Source organism: Myotis lucifugus, unplaced genomic scaffold, assembly GCF_000147115.1.
Source record: "Myotis lucifugus unplaced genomic scaffold, Myoluc2.0 scaffold_698, whole genome shotgun sequence".
In the NCBI taxonomy this organism is placed as follows: domain Eukaryota; kingdom Metazoa; phylum Chordata; class Mammalia; order Chiroptera; family Vespertilionidae; genus Myotis; species Myotis lucifugus.
This window is the reverse complement of record NW_005871746.1, coordinates 29,440-45,719: the sequence shown is the minus strand read 5'-3', so window position 1 is coordinate 45,719 and position 16,280 is coordinate 29,440. Positions and strand designations below refer to the sequence as shown.

General features: G+C 50.7%; 1 protein-coding gene across 1 annotated transcript in view; it reads right to left on the bottom strand.

Moving 5' to 3' along the window:
• Nucleotides 1–15,707, bottom strand: part of RNF213 (ring finger protein 213) — a 74,140-nt gene extending 58,433 nt beyond the window's left edge. Inside the window, exons 1-13 of the mRNA XM_006105582.3 lie at nt 15,643–15,707; nt 14,908–15,066; nt 14,415–14,593; nt 13,217–13,458; nt 12,284–12,540; nt 10,730–10,927; nt 9,097–9,334; nt 8,351–8,406; nt 5,454–5,607; nt 4,870–5,040; nt 3,069–3,158; nt 2,049–2,171; nt 29–209 (exon numbers count right to left, since the gene is read on the bottom strand). Coding sequence (XP_006105644.1) covers nt 29–209; nt 2,049–2,171; nt 3,069–3,158; nt 4,870–5,040; nt 5,454–5,607; nt 8,351–8,406; nt 9,097–9,334; nt 10,730–10,927; nt 12,284–12,540; nt 13,217–13,458; nt 14,415–14,593; nt 14,908–15,066; nt 15,643–15,707 — 2,113 coding nt within the window. The remainder of the gene's footprint in view (nt 1–28; nt 210–2,048; nt 2,172–3,068; nt 3,159–4,869; nt 5,041–5,453; nt 5,608–8,350; nt 8,407–9,096; nt 9,335–10,729; nt 10,928–12,283; nt 12,541–13,216; nt 13,459–14,414; nt 14,594–14,907; nt 15,067–15,642) is intronic.
• Nucleotides 15,708–16,280: the final 573 nt, after the last annotated feature.

The following is a 16,280-nucleotide window of genomic DNA, read 5'->3' as shown; positions in this document are numbered from 1 at the left end:
GATGTGAGTGGACACCCCCAGAACATACTGTACAGTTTGAAGAGATGCTTGACGTCTGGCCACGTGAGTAGGTATTTCAGAACCTCAGCCAAGTCGTCCACGGCCTCCCCGTTGCACCTGGGCCAGGACTTGGTGACCACAGCGGACGCGAGGATCCCGAATCTCTGCAGGTTGCTCTGAGAGAGTCCCTCCAGAATGCTGGTCTGTGGCTAAAGAAAATGAGAACAGAGAAGGGAATTCAGGAAGGTGTCTTTTTGGGGTTATTTTTTTGTTTTGTTTTTAAGTAACAGAAGTAAATTACCCAATTTCAGAAACCTATTATGACTAGTTTACAAAGCTTCAAAAAAACCGACAAACGAGTAAAATACTTCACTTTTATTAGGGCATTTTGCTTCGCTGTGAATTGTCTCCTTGAGCAGCAACCCCCAGAAACGTGGCAGTGTGGACTCACAGACACGCCCCACACATCACACCCCTCCCTCTGGCTCACCACCAGTGTCTGCATTTTTCCTGCACTTTCATGTCATGAAAAACAGCAAACATAGCATCAGTAAATCATCAATCCATCAAATACTTTGTATTCCTAAACTGTCTTTTGTAAGGCCGCCTGCATACAGCACATACTAGTATATTGTAGGACTCTTCTCTGCTTCCCCAAGACACAAAATGTTTTCTTTTCTTTAAGTTTAAAATTTTTACCAAAAGTGTCAGCCTGGGCACCAAAGGGTCTTGTGTTTGATTCCCAGTCAAAGGCACATACCTGGTTGTAGGTTCCAATCCCAGCCCCAGTTGAGGTGCATTCAAGAGGCAACCAATCAATGTGTCTTTCTCACATCGATGTCTCTCTCCTCAATTCTCCTCTCTCCTCTCTCTCTCTCTCTCTCTCTCTCTCTCTCTCTCTCTCCTCTCTCCCTCTCTCTCTCCTCTTCCTCCTCCTCCTCCTCCTCCCTCCCTCCCTCCCTCCCTTTCATTCCCTCTAAAAATCAATGGAAAAAGTATTCCCAGGTGAGGATTAACTAACTAAGTAAATAAATAAAAGGATAAAAGAAAGCTGTATCCAACTACTTATAAAAAGGATTAAACACCGAGACCAGGAGGGATTTATCCCAGGGATGAAAGGTTGGTTGAACATAAAAAAAAATTGAATGTAATACAACGAATCAATAGAAAAAAATTACCTGATCATCTCAATAGACTAAGAAAAGTATTTGACAGAATCCAGCACCCTTTCATGATAAAAATACTGAACTGAAACAGAAGGCACTCCTCACCTGGTAAAGGGCACCTATCATCTATGGAACCCCCAGCTAACTCCACGCTCAGTGGAGAGAGAAGCAAGACAAGGGAGGCCCCTCTCTCCACATCTATTCAACTTGGTGCTGGGAGCTCTGCTCATGGTGGTCAGGCAGAAACAGGCATAAAAGGCACCCAGATCAGAAAGGAGGAAGAAAAACTCTCTCTGTTCACAGATGACATGATCTTACAGAAAGTGCTAAAGAGCACACAGGCCTACATGCACACACAGACCTACATGCACACACACCTACACACACACACATGCACACATGCATACAAAGAAGGAGGCTGTGCCTGAGAGGTGTTGTAGAGCAGAATATCTCCTTACTTTGCAGGAAAAAAATTCCTAAGTGAATGGATAGGAACAGACACTTATCCATAAATGTTTTGTCAACCTTTGGCATCTCTCACTGCACAGGTGCAGTGTTGGAGACAACGCACACCAGGAGCGGGGACTTCACAGGGACCTTCGCTAGCGGCTGGGGACACCACCGGACTCAACGTCACACGTGAGTGGCTGTGATTGACCGCAGGTCACAGCTGCGCCACCTCGGGAAGCTGAGTGGCATTTCCAGGAGCTGGTCAAGGGCCCCAGACTCCAGAACCAGTCCTGCCAGCCAGGAGGGGATGCCTGTGCCTTTGCATAGGGTTGAAGCCCGTCTCAGAGCCCATGGGCACTTACCAGACCTTCCTGACAACATTGGAAGGCAGCTGTGACCCTGAAAGCGTCCCTGGTGGGCTAGCTTGCTCACCTGGCAGGCCAAGCCTACAGCTTCAATGGCACATTTCTCGAAGCACTTGGACACGCTGTCCTCGGCGCCCGCAGCTGCCCAGCCAGTGCTGCAGTAGGCGGAGATCTGAGAGAGCGGCCTCTCCTGCAGGGGCGAAAGGGGCAGAGCTGGGGGCAGCACTCTGAGCTCCAGGGGACACAGGGACCTAGTGTTTTCACTTCCCCACCCTCTTACCATTCCCCATTGTTGGAACCTTCTTCCCACTCACTGCCCCCCAAACATCAGACCAACAATAAGACCGCTCAACAGAGAAGGTGCCTGCACTAAAGTTTGCAAAAAGAGGTGAGTTTTGAAAAGTAACGCGATTTTTCCTTGTTTGTGTTTTTCTGCAAAGATCCATTGACCGTTATATATAAAGTTCCCACGTCACGTTTAAAAAAATTAGCCCCGGTCCCGGCCGGTTTGGACAAAGCATCGGCCCGATGACTGAAGAGCTGCGGGTTCGATTCTGGTCAAGAGAATGCATCTCAGTTGCAGGTTCGATCCCCAGGCCCATTGGGGTATGGGAAGAGGCAGCCAATGGATGTGTCTCTCTCACATCGATCTTTCTCTCTGTCTCTCCCCCTCCCTTCCATTCTCTTTGAAAATCAATGGAAAAATATCCTTGGGTGAGAATAAACAACAACAAAATCAACCCCAATCTTTCGAGGGTCATGGGCCTGAACTAAAACAAAGAGCACGTCTGTGTTTTCCCCACTGGTCGCCGGGTTTAACAGGCTCCTGTTACCACGGGCCACTTGGAGGCCCCGCATGCATGGGGTTCCCCGGTGCAACCCCTGTTCCCCATTGTTCTCTGGAATTCCATCCAGGGCCCCGCAGCAAAGGCTGCACCAGGAGCAGCGATGAAGCCATATTTGCCCACCCCTGGGCACCGGAGGGCAGTCCACCCATTTGAACAACCTTTCCCTCCATGGTGGTCACCAATGTCTGGTTCTCTCAACCTGCCTTCACCCCCAAGAAGTACGGCCCCAACCCCGCTACCTGCTTGAGCCTTCCTTCCAGGTCCCCCAGCAAGGACTCCTTCCAGCCGTGTTCCTCGGGGAAGCGGATCTCCACCAGCTGCTGCCACACCTGCAAGGCCACAAGTGAGGGACAGCCCCGAGACAGGAAATGCCACAATGTAAGCCTTCCAACGACGACTGTGGTGACACAGAGGGCTCTGCACTGCGAGGCCACCTGGCGTGGGACCTGGCCACGGTTACTGGAGCTGTCGGCGGGGTCAGGGCGCCCACCTCAGCCCCAGAACAGGAAGGACCCCGACTGCACAGGGAACCACTCTGGTCCTTCATTGTGAAACTGGTTGTTAATTCAGAAATTATTTTCCTCCAATGTTTTATTTTGAAAAATGTCAAACTTGTGATGCTGCCATTTACCTCCATCAGATCCCCAATGTTCACCTCAAACATGCTCTCTCTCCCTCTTCAGGCGTTTTCTCTGCCCGGCCGCTGGGAGGTGAGCCACCAATGCAGTGCCACTTGACCCCTAAGTACTTGGGCAGGCATCTCCGACCACGTGGTCCACACGCCACACAACACAGTATGAGTCACGCTCAGGTCAGTGCCATGGGTCTGACACTTCTCTAGGCGGGTCCCTGTCCACATCCCTCCCATCACTCACATATGTCCTGACTCTCTAGGTCCAGATACAACATGGAACATGCAGTACATCTCTTTTCCAGTAACGCCCTTGTGGCTCTTTCTTTCTTGAACAATGTGTACAGTTCTGAAAAGCTCCGGGGAACGAGGGAAGCAGGCTTTGCTTTATAGAAATCCAGTCCATGAAGCCGGAGGTGCCCCATTCCACAGGGATGAGCCCTACAGAACCCTCCCATCGAGGGCAGAGGTCATTCAGGTGGACCCCTTGGCCACTCCGACACCCCGATTACCTTGATAACTACAAGGACACAAGGAGAAAACAGACACGTTAAAAACCAAAAATGGGCCTGGCCGATGTGGCTCAGTGGTTGAGCGTCGACCTATGAAACAGGAGGTCATGGTTTGATTCCAGGTCAGGGCACATACCTGGGTTGCAAGCTCGATCCCCAATGTGGGGCGTGCAGGAGGCAGCTGATCAATGATTCTCTCTCATCATTGATGTTTCTGTCTCTCTCTCTCCTGCTCCCTTCCTCTCTGAAATCAATAAAAATATATGTTAAAAAATAAAATAAAAAATAAAAACCAAAAATGGGAGTGAATAAAGCTTCCCAGATAGTGCCCTGCCCAGCCCTGGCGGAGTCCTGTCCACATGTACTTAAGGTGTTACTGTAAGCTTGGATCCAATCCAGTGGCCGCCCCGTCCCTTGCCCTCCTCCACAGCACACAGTTCTATTCCACACCGGTCATCTTCAAAACGCTCCCACCTCCCACCTCTTACCTCCCACTGCCCACCATTTTTGGGGCTCATGTCTCTCTTTCTCACATTCAGATGCCATTCTGCCCAGCTTCCCTTTCAAGTACTGGTAGTTCCTGCTTTCATCTTTTCTTTCCAAGTCCAGCATCACAAACTTCATAACCTTAGTACTAAATCAGACCCCAAATGCCCCCCACAAGTCCCCCCGCCCAGAGCACCTCCCTGGCAAGGTCTGCCTGCTACCGGGGCTCCCGGTAGGCATGTGACCAACGCCTGGCCTTTCAGATCCCACTGGGGAGGGCAGGGACTCGAGGCCTGAGGCCCAGGCACAGGATGGGGCACCCCGCTGAGGTCCTGGTGCTCAGGATACAGCCTGAGGTGTCGAATCCCTGTGCAGACACATTTCATGGGCCGTGCACCGTCTCCAGCTCACCTGGATCTCCTTGCTGTAGGTGAACCTGACAGAAGAGTCATTTGAATTGCAGAAGATGCTCTGCTTGAAGGTTCCCCGAAACCACGCTCTCGTGGCAGCGAGGGCTCCCTGGGCCACACTCCTCACTGAGGTCCTCATTCCAGTGTCACTTCCTGGCCCTTCCTCGGAGTCCTGTTAGCAAAGGGGAAGTAGGGAGGGGCGGGGGGAGAGAGAATTGTCCTGGCCCGTCCTCTGCTACCGTTAAAGTGTAGGGAAAAGCTCAGAGGGGAAGACCATCCATGGACATGCATTGGGGGGGTGTCACCTGCCGCCCGCCATCTTCTCTGCTCTGTAATTGCCCAGTCACCCGACCACCTGCACTGTAACTCCCCTCCTTCCAGCCTGAGACCCAAAGGCCAAGGTGCACATGGGGTCACACAGCATCCTGTGTGCGGTGAGCCGGCCAGGGCATGTTGGGTGACGGATGAGGGGAGCAGCCGCTTTGTGCCATCCTGCAATCCCACACTTGGCCCAGCTCCTTTGTGAACGAGGGCACTGGAAACTCCGTTGCTGTCCTGGGCGTGACACACCTGGAGCCCACTCACCACTATAGGTTTCAGCCTGATGATGATGCAGACGATCTCGGCAGATAAGGCGAGCAGCTCGTGAGTCATCAGGCCTTTTGTGAGTTCGCAGACGGCCTCGTGCAGCTTCAGGCACACGGTCAGGTAGGACGGCACCAAGGGCTCCTGGAGAACCCTGCACCGCAGTGAGTGAAGAGAAATCACTGGAGGGACCCAGGGAACGGGAAACATCACCGTCATCCAGGGCGCACTCCTTCCCGTTAAGTACCAGCAGCAAGGCATCCATTGGATCCCTATATAGCATAACATCGGGGAGATTTCAATCCACCTCAAACTTGCAACCAAGATAAAAAGCAAACAACCTGGCCAATGTGGGTCAGTGGTTGAATGTCCACTTCTGAACCTGGAGGTCACAGTTCAATTCCTGGTTGGGGCACATGCCCACGTTGTGGGCTTGATCCCTAGTGGAGGGCAGGCAGGAGGCAGCCAATCAGTGGTTCTCTCTCATCATTGATGTTTCTATCTCTCTCCCTCTCTGAAATCAATATATATATATATATAAATGAGAGGCCCAGTGCACAACAATTTGTGCACTCGGGAGCGGGGGGGTCCCTCAGCCCGGCCTGCGTCCATTTGCAGTCCAGAACCCCTTGGGGGATGTCCACCTGTCGACTTAGGCCCACTCCTTGGGGGATCAGGCCTAAGCTTGCAGTCAGACATCCTTCTGGCAGCCAGGGAGCCCTCGGGGGATGTCCGACTAAAGGCTTAGGCCCCCAAGGGATCGGGTCTAAATCGTTAGTTGGACATTCTTAGTGCTGCCATGGAGGTAGGAGAGGCTCCTGCCACCACCACTGCGCTGGCCAGCCATGAGCCAGCTTCTGGCTGAGTGGCACTCCCCATATGGAAGTGCACTGACCACCAGGGGGCAGCTCCTGCATTGAGCGTCTGCCCCCTGGTGGCCAGTGCGCATCATAGCAACCGGTCATTCTGCCGTTCAATGTGCATATTAGCCTTTTATTATTATTATATAGGATGTCCCTATTTCCCCCCTTTGGGCCCCTCTACCCAGCTCTTGCCCCCCACTTCTCTCTGGCCATCACCATACTGTTGTCTGTGTCCATGGGTTGTGCATATATTTTCTTCGGCTAATCCCTTCTTTAAATTCACTTCTTTAAATTTTTATTTTCAGATAAGTGCTTATAACTGCACTATTATATATTTTCTATTATATCATTTAGAATTAAGATATTTTTTAATTGAACCCTTGTAAATTTGAGCACAACTTAATAAATTATGCTAGAAGCAATTAGGAGATTTTTCATGTAATGCAGATACATTTCAATTAATATTTTATTAATTTTTAATTTTTTAATTTGAAATACTCTCAAACATGTAAAAAAAAACCCTATAAAATACTACAGTATATTATATGTACCCTTCACCCAATTTCTTAGGTGTTAATAATTTAAACATAACCATTATACAACTAACAAAATTTGGAATATATTTTTCTTATAATCTCTTTAATGTTATTTAACCCATTTACTTTGTTTTTGTTAATCTTCACCCAAGGATATTTTTCCATTGAATTTTAGAGAGAGTGAAGGGGAAGGGAGAGACACATTGATTGGTTGCCTCCTGCACATGCTCTGATAGGGACTGGGGATCAAGCCAGTAACTGAGGTACATGCCCTTGAGTGGAATCAAACCTGGGACCCTTCAGTCCACGGGCTAATGCTCTATCCACTGAGCAAAACAGGCTGCAGCTTAATTCATTTACTTTTAATATGTCTTTATATTTAAAGTGGGTTTTGTTTTTGATTCACCCTCATAATCTGTCTTTTAATTGGTGCATTTATGCCACTGACTTTCAGAGTGCTTACTGATAGAGTTATTACCATATCAGGTGGCTTCTGGGGCTGGCCTGCCCTGGATGGCGGTGCACTGGCAGCTGGCGCTGTCCCACCCTGCCTGCAGTATGCAAATTAGCCGCCATCTTTGTTGGTGGTTAATTTGCATATCGTGCTGATTAGCCAATGGGAGGCGTAGCAAAGGTATGATCAATTACCATGTTTGTCTATTATTGGATAGGATTTAAAGCAAACCAGGGACACCTCCCTGGTCTGAAGTGTTTTAACAAAGATGAGTGAAACTATTCCAAGGGTATCCCCTTACTTGAGAAAAGGCTAGGAATGTACATTTTAAAGATTAAACTATTATGTCAATTTGAAAACTATTCTGAAAGATACAGGGAGGGAGGGCAAAAGGAAGAGAAGCTAGAAGGCGGTGTGCTGTGTAGCCTCCTCCAGGTGAAAACCAGGTTTTGTGTCTACTGACAGTTGCTGAGTTGATCCAAGTGGGCTCAGACAGGGCCACAGCAGTGAATGGCCGGGGGATGCTGTACTGTGCAGAGCTGGCTAAGGCCTCTGAGTCACAGGTTCCTGAGAGCCCCGCCTCTGACCTGAACACCTGAGAACTCAGGTGAGGGAAAGGGGAGGTGCTGAGGACTCTTAGTGATCGCCTGTCCTGCCCTGTGAACATTTCTATTGTGTCCTGTGCACTGCCCTCCAGGGTCAGAGGCCAGGAGCCAATGATTTCGGATGATTACATGGAGCTGTGCTAAGGTTGACATGTGAAGGCTAGATGCTGATGGAGCACAGGGCACAGGCTTGGGTGTGCAGCACGAAGACGACCATTGAGAAACAAGTGGGAGATGCATAGAAAACCAGACTAAAATGTCACCAGTTCATAGCTATTATTGTCCCTTAAAAAACAGGATTATCGCATTAATAAATCAAAGGAGGAAGTGGGCTATGCATGGTTTATGGCCTTCCGACCATGGCGGCAGCTCTGGGACACTGCTACCCGGGGTGGGGGGCCACTGCAGCCCCAGGACAGCCTTTTGCTTTGCTACTTACTTGTCCTGAAAGGTAACCAGCAGGTGCAGCAGCATTTTTAAAGTTTTGTCAATGTCCTAGGGTGGTGAAGAAAAGGAAGACAGGAGAGACTTAATCACGGCACCACAGTCTTTGCTAAAACAGACCTGAAAAACCCAGCATGAATAAAACCAAGCAATAAATTATTTTCTTTCTACAAACGTGTTTTAAGGTGCTCAAATACTAAACTTGATCTTTCGGAAATAAATTCGAGATTTAGAGTTATGCCATTGTTTTCAGCCCCAAAATGGGAGAGGAAGATGGTAACTGTGTCATGTCCCAATGCTAGGGGGTGACTTCTCACCCTGCCTCACACAGACATAAAAAGGGAAGGCTAGAGTTTTACTGAAATGGAAGAAACAGGGAGCCTCCCAGTACAGTTTCTTCCTTTCTAAAAATTTCTTTATTTTTATTTATTTGTTGATTAATTTCAGAGAGAGGAAGGGAGAGGGAGAGAGATATAGAGACATCAGTGATGAGAGAATCATTGATCAGCTGCCTCCTGCACAGCCCACACTGGGGATCGAGCCCACAGCAGGACATGTGCCCTGACAGGAATTGAACCATGACCTCCTAGTTCATAGGTCGATGCTCAACCACTGAGCCACACTGCCAGGTGCAGTGCACTGTTTCTAAGTGTGTCACCCGCCAGGTTTCCCCGGGAAGAGGAAGCAGGGCTCTGCACGCTAACTTGCTGGGGCACTTGTGCCAAGCGAGCCCTCCAGCGCCTGCTGCAGGTGACGGACCTCCAGGTTTTTGTTGACATCCTTAAGTCCTTGAAGCCGGTAGTAGGTCCCCAGCAGACAGTCTAGGACATGCGCTGGAAAGCGAGTCAGGTAGTCAGAGAATTCCTGCAGGTAGGCAGCCAGGCTGCTCAGAGGCAGCAGACTGAACCAGGACCGGAACAGGTCTTCATCCACACTCAGCAGGTATTTCTTCTCTACCATGAGCTGGAGTAATCGCTTCCTGCGGAGGGAGAGCGGAGCAGGGAGAGGGCGGTGAGCACTGCAATGCCGACCACAGACCAGGAGGGAGGATCGAGGAAGCTTGGGTTTAAAAAATAATGTCAATGCTAAGACGTGGATCGAATGAAAAGGAAACAATAACATTAAGAATGCACCAACATGGATGAACCTTGAAAACATGATGTTGAGTGAAATAAGCCAGACACAAAGGACAAATCCTGTGTGGTCCCACCCACAGGGGCAGGAAGCAGAGGGAGGTGGCCAGGGCGGGGAGGGTGGGGAGTGAGTACTTCACTGGACGGAGTTACAGTTTGGAAAAGAGCTCTGGAGTGACAACTGCACAACAATTCGAATGTGCTTAATGCCTCTGACTGTGCACTTGAAGTGGTTATACTGGTAAATTCTAGGTTACGTATGTTTTACAATAAAAAAACACACTAAGAATCCACCATTGTTTCCAGCTCTATTGAGATGTAGTTGATAGATAACGTGGTATCACTGGAAGGAGTAACAATGTGTGGGTTTATACACTTGTACGTTGCATCATGTTGGCTGCTGACCTCCGAGGTCAATGCTCCTTCGTTTTCATTCCCCTTTAGTGGTGAGAACATCTAAGATCTACTCTCTTAGCAACATTCATGTCTGTAATGCAGCACCACTGACTCGTCCAGCACTGTGCTAGCTCCCGGAACCCACCTTACAGCTGGAAGTCTGTAGCCTCTGACCAACATCTACCCCTTCCCCCAGCCCCCAGACCCTGGTAACCAAATTCTACTCCATTTCTATGAGTTTGACATTTTAGGTTCCATAGATGCGTGAGATCATACAAAGTTTGTCTCTCTCTGAATCATCTCACTTGGCTTAATGCCCTGAAGGTTCATTCATGTTGTACGAACAATAGGACTGCCTTCTTTTTCAGGGCTGAATAATACTGCCTTTTATAGATACACCACGTCTTTTTGATCCATCCATCCCTTAACAGGCACTGAGGGTCTGCACCCCACCGATGCACACACACTGGGCATGGCATTACAGACAGGATCTTAAAAGGCAGCACCAGTGGGGCATGCTTGGCAAAACGTGAGCATTAACTTTTTGTCCTTCATCTGCATTTGTGTTTTCTTTGATTTCAACTGAATGTGTGCACTTAAACTGGATCCACCATTTTCCCTTGTAGATTGTGATTTCTGTGTTTCCTCTTAGAAAAAGCTGGTACTTCACACTCTGAAGATTGCTAACAGGCCATTTTTGTATTTTTCTTTGTATTATATGTTTCATATATTTTAAAGAAGTCATTTTACAAAAAGAGATGCATTGACTGTGTCCTAGAAGCAGGACTGAGTGTACCAGGGAGGTCCACCGAGACTCATGTGGGGAAGTGGAGCCCACCACTTACTCATGTGCCCTTTTCTTCCGAAACTCCGAGAAAGAGATTCCTTCGAGGGCTGCCCAGATGTTCTCAGGCTGAATCCTGGGCTCCCGTCCTGGGAGGAGTGGCCCCATGCAGAGGTGGAGCACGGGCAGGGTGCCCACCCAGAGGTCCACCCCCTGGTCCATGCTCCTTCCACACAGGTTCACCAGGTAGTCTTGCCACCTGGAAACGGGACAGAGACCCCTCTGTGAGCTGAGGGTGCCAGTCAGCTCACCTGTGGTCTGACGCCCCACCAAGAAGGGCCTGTGCCTCACACAGGGCAGGCAGGCGCACTGTGGGTGGCTGAGCAGAGTGGCTGGGCCAGGGAGTAGCAGGGTCCCATGGGAGATAGGGCGCCCTCGTGTGAACCCCAACGCATTGGGCACTGAAGAGACCTCCACTGAAGGCCCCCAGTAAACTGTTGGCGGCATTTCCATCTTCCTCGACAGCAGAGGAAGCTGAGGCTCAGGCAGCTAAGTCGCCCTGCCCAGTGCCATGGCTGGCTGGCTGGCACGTGATCCCAGGCCTCTGGTGGCAGCCAGTGTAAGTGTAAAGCAATTTCTTCAACGGCAGGTGCCTATAATCAAGTGTCTCCTACATCACAAAGCATCACTGCTTTCAGACTCGGGACACCTACACACTTCGTCCATCCACCACCACCCCCCTTGGTGAAAATGAACAGCACTCAGCTGGCTTGTCCATTCGTAAAACCCATCATGTTACCACTCACTGTTGTCAGGGCAGGCCAGCTAATATCAGCCTAGAGTTCAAGTCAGACCGCGGCCGAGCATCTGCATCAAGATGCCAGGGCCATCGGAGGGTGGAGTAGGTGCCCCCACCCGGCAAAAGGCAAGGCCCTCCATGCTGGCCAGACATTCACGCTTCCGACGGCCCTGGTCAGCACAGCAGCCTGTCTCCTGAACTAAACTCGGAGGTGGCAGAGACCCACGTTGCTTTTGTAAGCGTCCTGGGCTTGGGCTCCTACAGCCACTCATCATGTGATGTGGCACAGCACAGCCTCTGCAGAGCGCGTGTTCAACAGCTTATGTCAGAAAATGAGCATCTATGTCTGGGACAGGGCGGAGCAGTGATTCTCAACCGATGTGCCTCGAGGCTTTTAACACCTGCACCGCCTAACTATGGAGTCAGGGCCCTGGCTGCTTTCCCTGAGGTTGTCAGGTAAAAATGACAATAGTCAACACAACAGTAGCCTTCCGGTGAATGAAGCACAATCATACCTATTCTGTGGTAAGGTCAGCAAAGATATGCTTTTGGCATGCTGCAGAAATCCAGTCATTAATGTATCTGTGCCATGAGGTGAAAAGGTTGAGAATCGCTGGGCAAGAGGAATAAATGTTGAAAGACAACAGTGAGTGGTAACATTATAGGTAGTTTTTATTTCTTGTACGTTTTCTTCCCCTCTAGACCAGCACTTATTTTTATAACCAGATGAAAACCAGTAGAAATGGCTGTAAAATCATTTCTCTCTCTCTCCCTCTCTCTCTCACACACACCCACACCCACACCCACACCCACTACCTCTGAGATGTGCTAAAGATGAGGCTGAGGTCGTCGTAGAGGTCACCGGGGGAACGGGCGTTGGTGCACAGGAGGCCACACAGGGTGCCCAGGTCATTCTTGGAGAGAGAAAGCTTCAGCTCCTCGGCCACGTGCAGGGCGATCAGGCCCATTCTCAGTTTACTCCTCACGGGAAAGTCCGTGGGCAGAGGGTCTTCGCTCTTCTCCAGAAACAGTGCCATGTGCTTTTGCAAACACTTCCACAGGTATTTCCCCACCTGGCCCAGGGGAAACGGAGACAGAAGTGTGGAGGCGAACCCATCTGAGCTGCACCATCGCTGCGCCGAGGTCCACCTCACCTGAGCAGAGGCCTATGGCCCCGAGGGGCAGGGACAGCTCTGTGACCCGAGCACCCCCTCTCCGGGCCCAGCTGCCTGGGACCTCTGGGAGCTGCCCCCAATAATGGTGTCCGGAGACCCCAGCATGTGGAGGGGCTTTCAGGTAGGGCCTGGGTGATTACGACGGTTCAGTGGTCATCTCTTATGTGGGCCCAGATGTATCTCAGAACTACCCCGGCCCCACCACAGTGCAAGTGGAGAGGCAGAAAGGAGGGTTCCACCCCTTCTTCCTACTTGGTCTGGAGGCCAGGTGAGGAGGTGGGGCCAGGTGAGGGATGGAGCCAGGTGAGGAGGTGGGGCCAGAAGTGGGGGCTGAACCGGGTGGTAGGGGTGGGGTCAGGTGAGGAGGTGGGACCAGCAGTGGGAGGAGGAAGAAAATAGGAAAAACAAAGAATTCCCAAGAGGAGGTATTTGGAGAAAAGGAATGAAGGCCCACCTGCCCCCATCTGCACCTGCCCATTGAGTCTAAGGGTCAACTGGCCACTAGGAGGTGGGGTGACGCTGGCTGCTCAGAAGATGGAGGGAGTGGCTGCATGTGCCCCCCCTAAGCCTGTACCTGCTCCTTGTAGACCATGCGCTCACTGACGACAGAATAGAACTGGCGGAACTGCATGAAGAAGCTGTTCAAGTTGATGGTGCTCCACGTCTGCAGGATGCTGAGGACACGGTCCAGCATGATGGAGGCCGCCAGCTTCTTTTTTACCACCTCATTCCCCACCCATTCCTTGACATAATTCAGGACTTGCTCCGTGATTCCAGTGGACTTCATGCATATAATGTCATCATACTGATGCCAGTCTAGAGGGGAGAGGAGGCATCACAACCTGCCTGACCTGGACCCTCTGCCCTGGAGGCGGCTCTTGACCAGCAGGAGCAGAGGAGTGAGCCCAGGAAGGAAAGAAAGTACGACTAGAGAACTGTTGGGCAGGTAGCCAGCCTCACTCCCGGCAGATGTCCGTCACAGGTCAGCAGCACTGGGGCCGGCCTGTGGGGAGCCGGCTGGGTCGAGGACAGGCATGCAGATGTCATACAGGGGTAGGTGCCATCCAGCAGCCTGAATGTACTTTGAACATGTCTTTAGCAAGCTTGATGGCTCAGCAAATGTGGCACACGAGCCCCTTAGAAAATGGTCACTCGGTGGGTAAACACTTTATACTGAAACTGTCACTCACAAGTGAGTGAGCCCCACTCCGTAAGGGACTTAGTGCAAGTGCCACTGTCCCCGTACTGGGCGTCAGGATGCCCAACCCATGAAGGACAGTACAGGAGACAGGGCCTGGGCTGACAGACTCACTCACACACACACGCAGACACACTCACGCAACTGCATGCAGTGAGTAAAAAACAGCAAAGAAAAACACCAAAGGAAGATAAAGATATAAATAAGAAAAAGAAGACAAAACGGAGAATAGGAAATGAAGAGAAGAGTGGCTGCTACCACACAGTGGGGTGGCGGGTGGGTACCACATGGAAATCTCCTGGAAAAGGGCTGACGCGCCTCTTCCTGCTCCTGCCCTGCCTACCACTCTGCCCAGCCTCCTTCCTCCTAGCAGCTTAATGACAAATCCTTTCCCTTGTTTCCTTTCATACGTGAGTGCTCAGGCTAAACTGCTGAAAACTTGCTTCCAAACTCAGGTTTGTCACACAGGGCTTGGGTGGGGCCCCACTAAGCAGAAAGGACCCACATGGGTCCCGGGAGCCTTTGCCCACGGGAGGCCCTGCATGTGCCTGCGGCCACTGCCCACGGGACCTACCTCCTGAGCCCAGCAGCGACGACTTCAGGTGCAGGCAGCGGTTGACATCCTCGCTCTCCTTGTCCTGAATAGAGTCTTTGTTACCTATGACCACATACTTGTATGGAACGGGTCTGTCCAGGAGCCGCTTGGAAAGGATGGTGCAGCCTTCAATGAGGGCCCCGACCTGTTCTAAGGGTCTGTGAACAGAGGGGACACCAGCCAGTTATCAGAAAATCCTCTTAGAAGTTTTAGTTCTTCTGAAACCCAGCATGGAGTGCATAGCGAGAGCTACACATGGACGCCAGCTGAGGCCCTGTCCCAGACAGGACCGAGGGTCAGCGGGCCCTGGGGACACAGGACAAGTGCATTGAGGGGAAGAGCTGTTTGAAATATTCATTTTCAAAAAGCCTAGGATGTCATCAGTTTTGTTAAAAAGCACTGTCACGATAGATTTCAAAGAATGGATGTCAGTACATCCCTGCGGGGTTGCTTGTGAGCCAAAGACACTCACTTGGTGACGTGCAGCTCGCACACGTTGACGTTCCATTCTGGCTTCCCCAGCTCTTCTCCACCCCGGACAAATATCTGGTGCTGGTCAGGGTCGAAGCCGAAGTCCTTGGAAAGGATGGCGTGGAAGAACACTCTGACCCCCTCCCCGGGGCCTAGGGGGCTGCAAGAAAGCCACCAGGAAAATGACGATTAGCCCCCCAACTCTGTCTACCCAGCCATGGTCAACATTACAAACACTCACACATACTCATGCACGTGTAAGCACGCGCACATGCATAATCACACACCCATACTCACACACATAAAAAACACACACATACTCACATAGACATACTCACACATGGACAAACACACACACATACACATGCACACCCATGCACACACATGTGATCTGTGTTTCCTCACTGCATATTAAACACACACCCAGCAAAAATCAAGCACATTGACACTTCAAACCTACCACCTGCATTGTGGGTCCTCTCGCCTCCTCTCTACAGGGGTGGGAGGTGGGCATAGGGCAGGGGACAATCTGCCCTGGAAGTGCTGGGGAGGGGGGGAGGGGCTGGCTAGTGCTCTCCTAAGTTTTGTGAGGCCAGTGCCACCTCTGGGACCCCAGGGACTCCCCCGCCTCCCCCGAAACCTGGGAATGCCCTCAGTGAGGCGGGTGGGCACTGTGCCTGCATCTGTGGGGCAGGCCGCCTCATGGCCCCATGGCCCCCTGCGCCGCACACCCTACCTCCCTGGAACTTTCCAAGCATCAGCTTTCCACTCCTTCTGGTCCTTGTCCTTCAGGGCAGCCATGTTGCTCCTATGGCCCCTTTCAGGCTTCTTTGGCTAAAATCCCAACTTGAAAAACAAAAAGGAGGGATGATGGAGAAATCACCTACGGGTAGGCTGCACCAAGCCTTAATTTAAATTTTTTCACTTGTGATGCTGATGGAAAAACACCTATGGAGCTACATTGGTGTCAGAATAAAACAAAAGAAAATGGTCTAGTTAAATGGAATCATCCCGAATCTGGTTTATGGAAGAGACCTGACCCATTATTAACCTTTGGCAGAGGGTATGCTTGTATATTCCAAGAGAATTTTTCCAAACACGTATGGATTCCTGTTAGAAATATTAAACTGCATCAGGGATCTTGCCAGACTGAGGACCTTGCGCCTGGAGCCATAACATGCAGCTGCAGGCAATCAACCATCTCAGCCACAGAGAGTAGCGACTCCAAGCAGTCCACTGAAGATGAGGAGCAGGAGGAGGACAAGCCAGACAACAAACAGCCCAGAGACCACCTGGGGCATGGTAAAGTGAAGTATGGTAACAATTATCTCAGGTAAAAACTATAGTTTCATACTGGTTTTAAAAAGCACATTT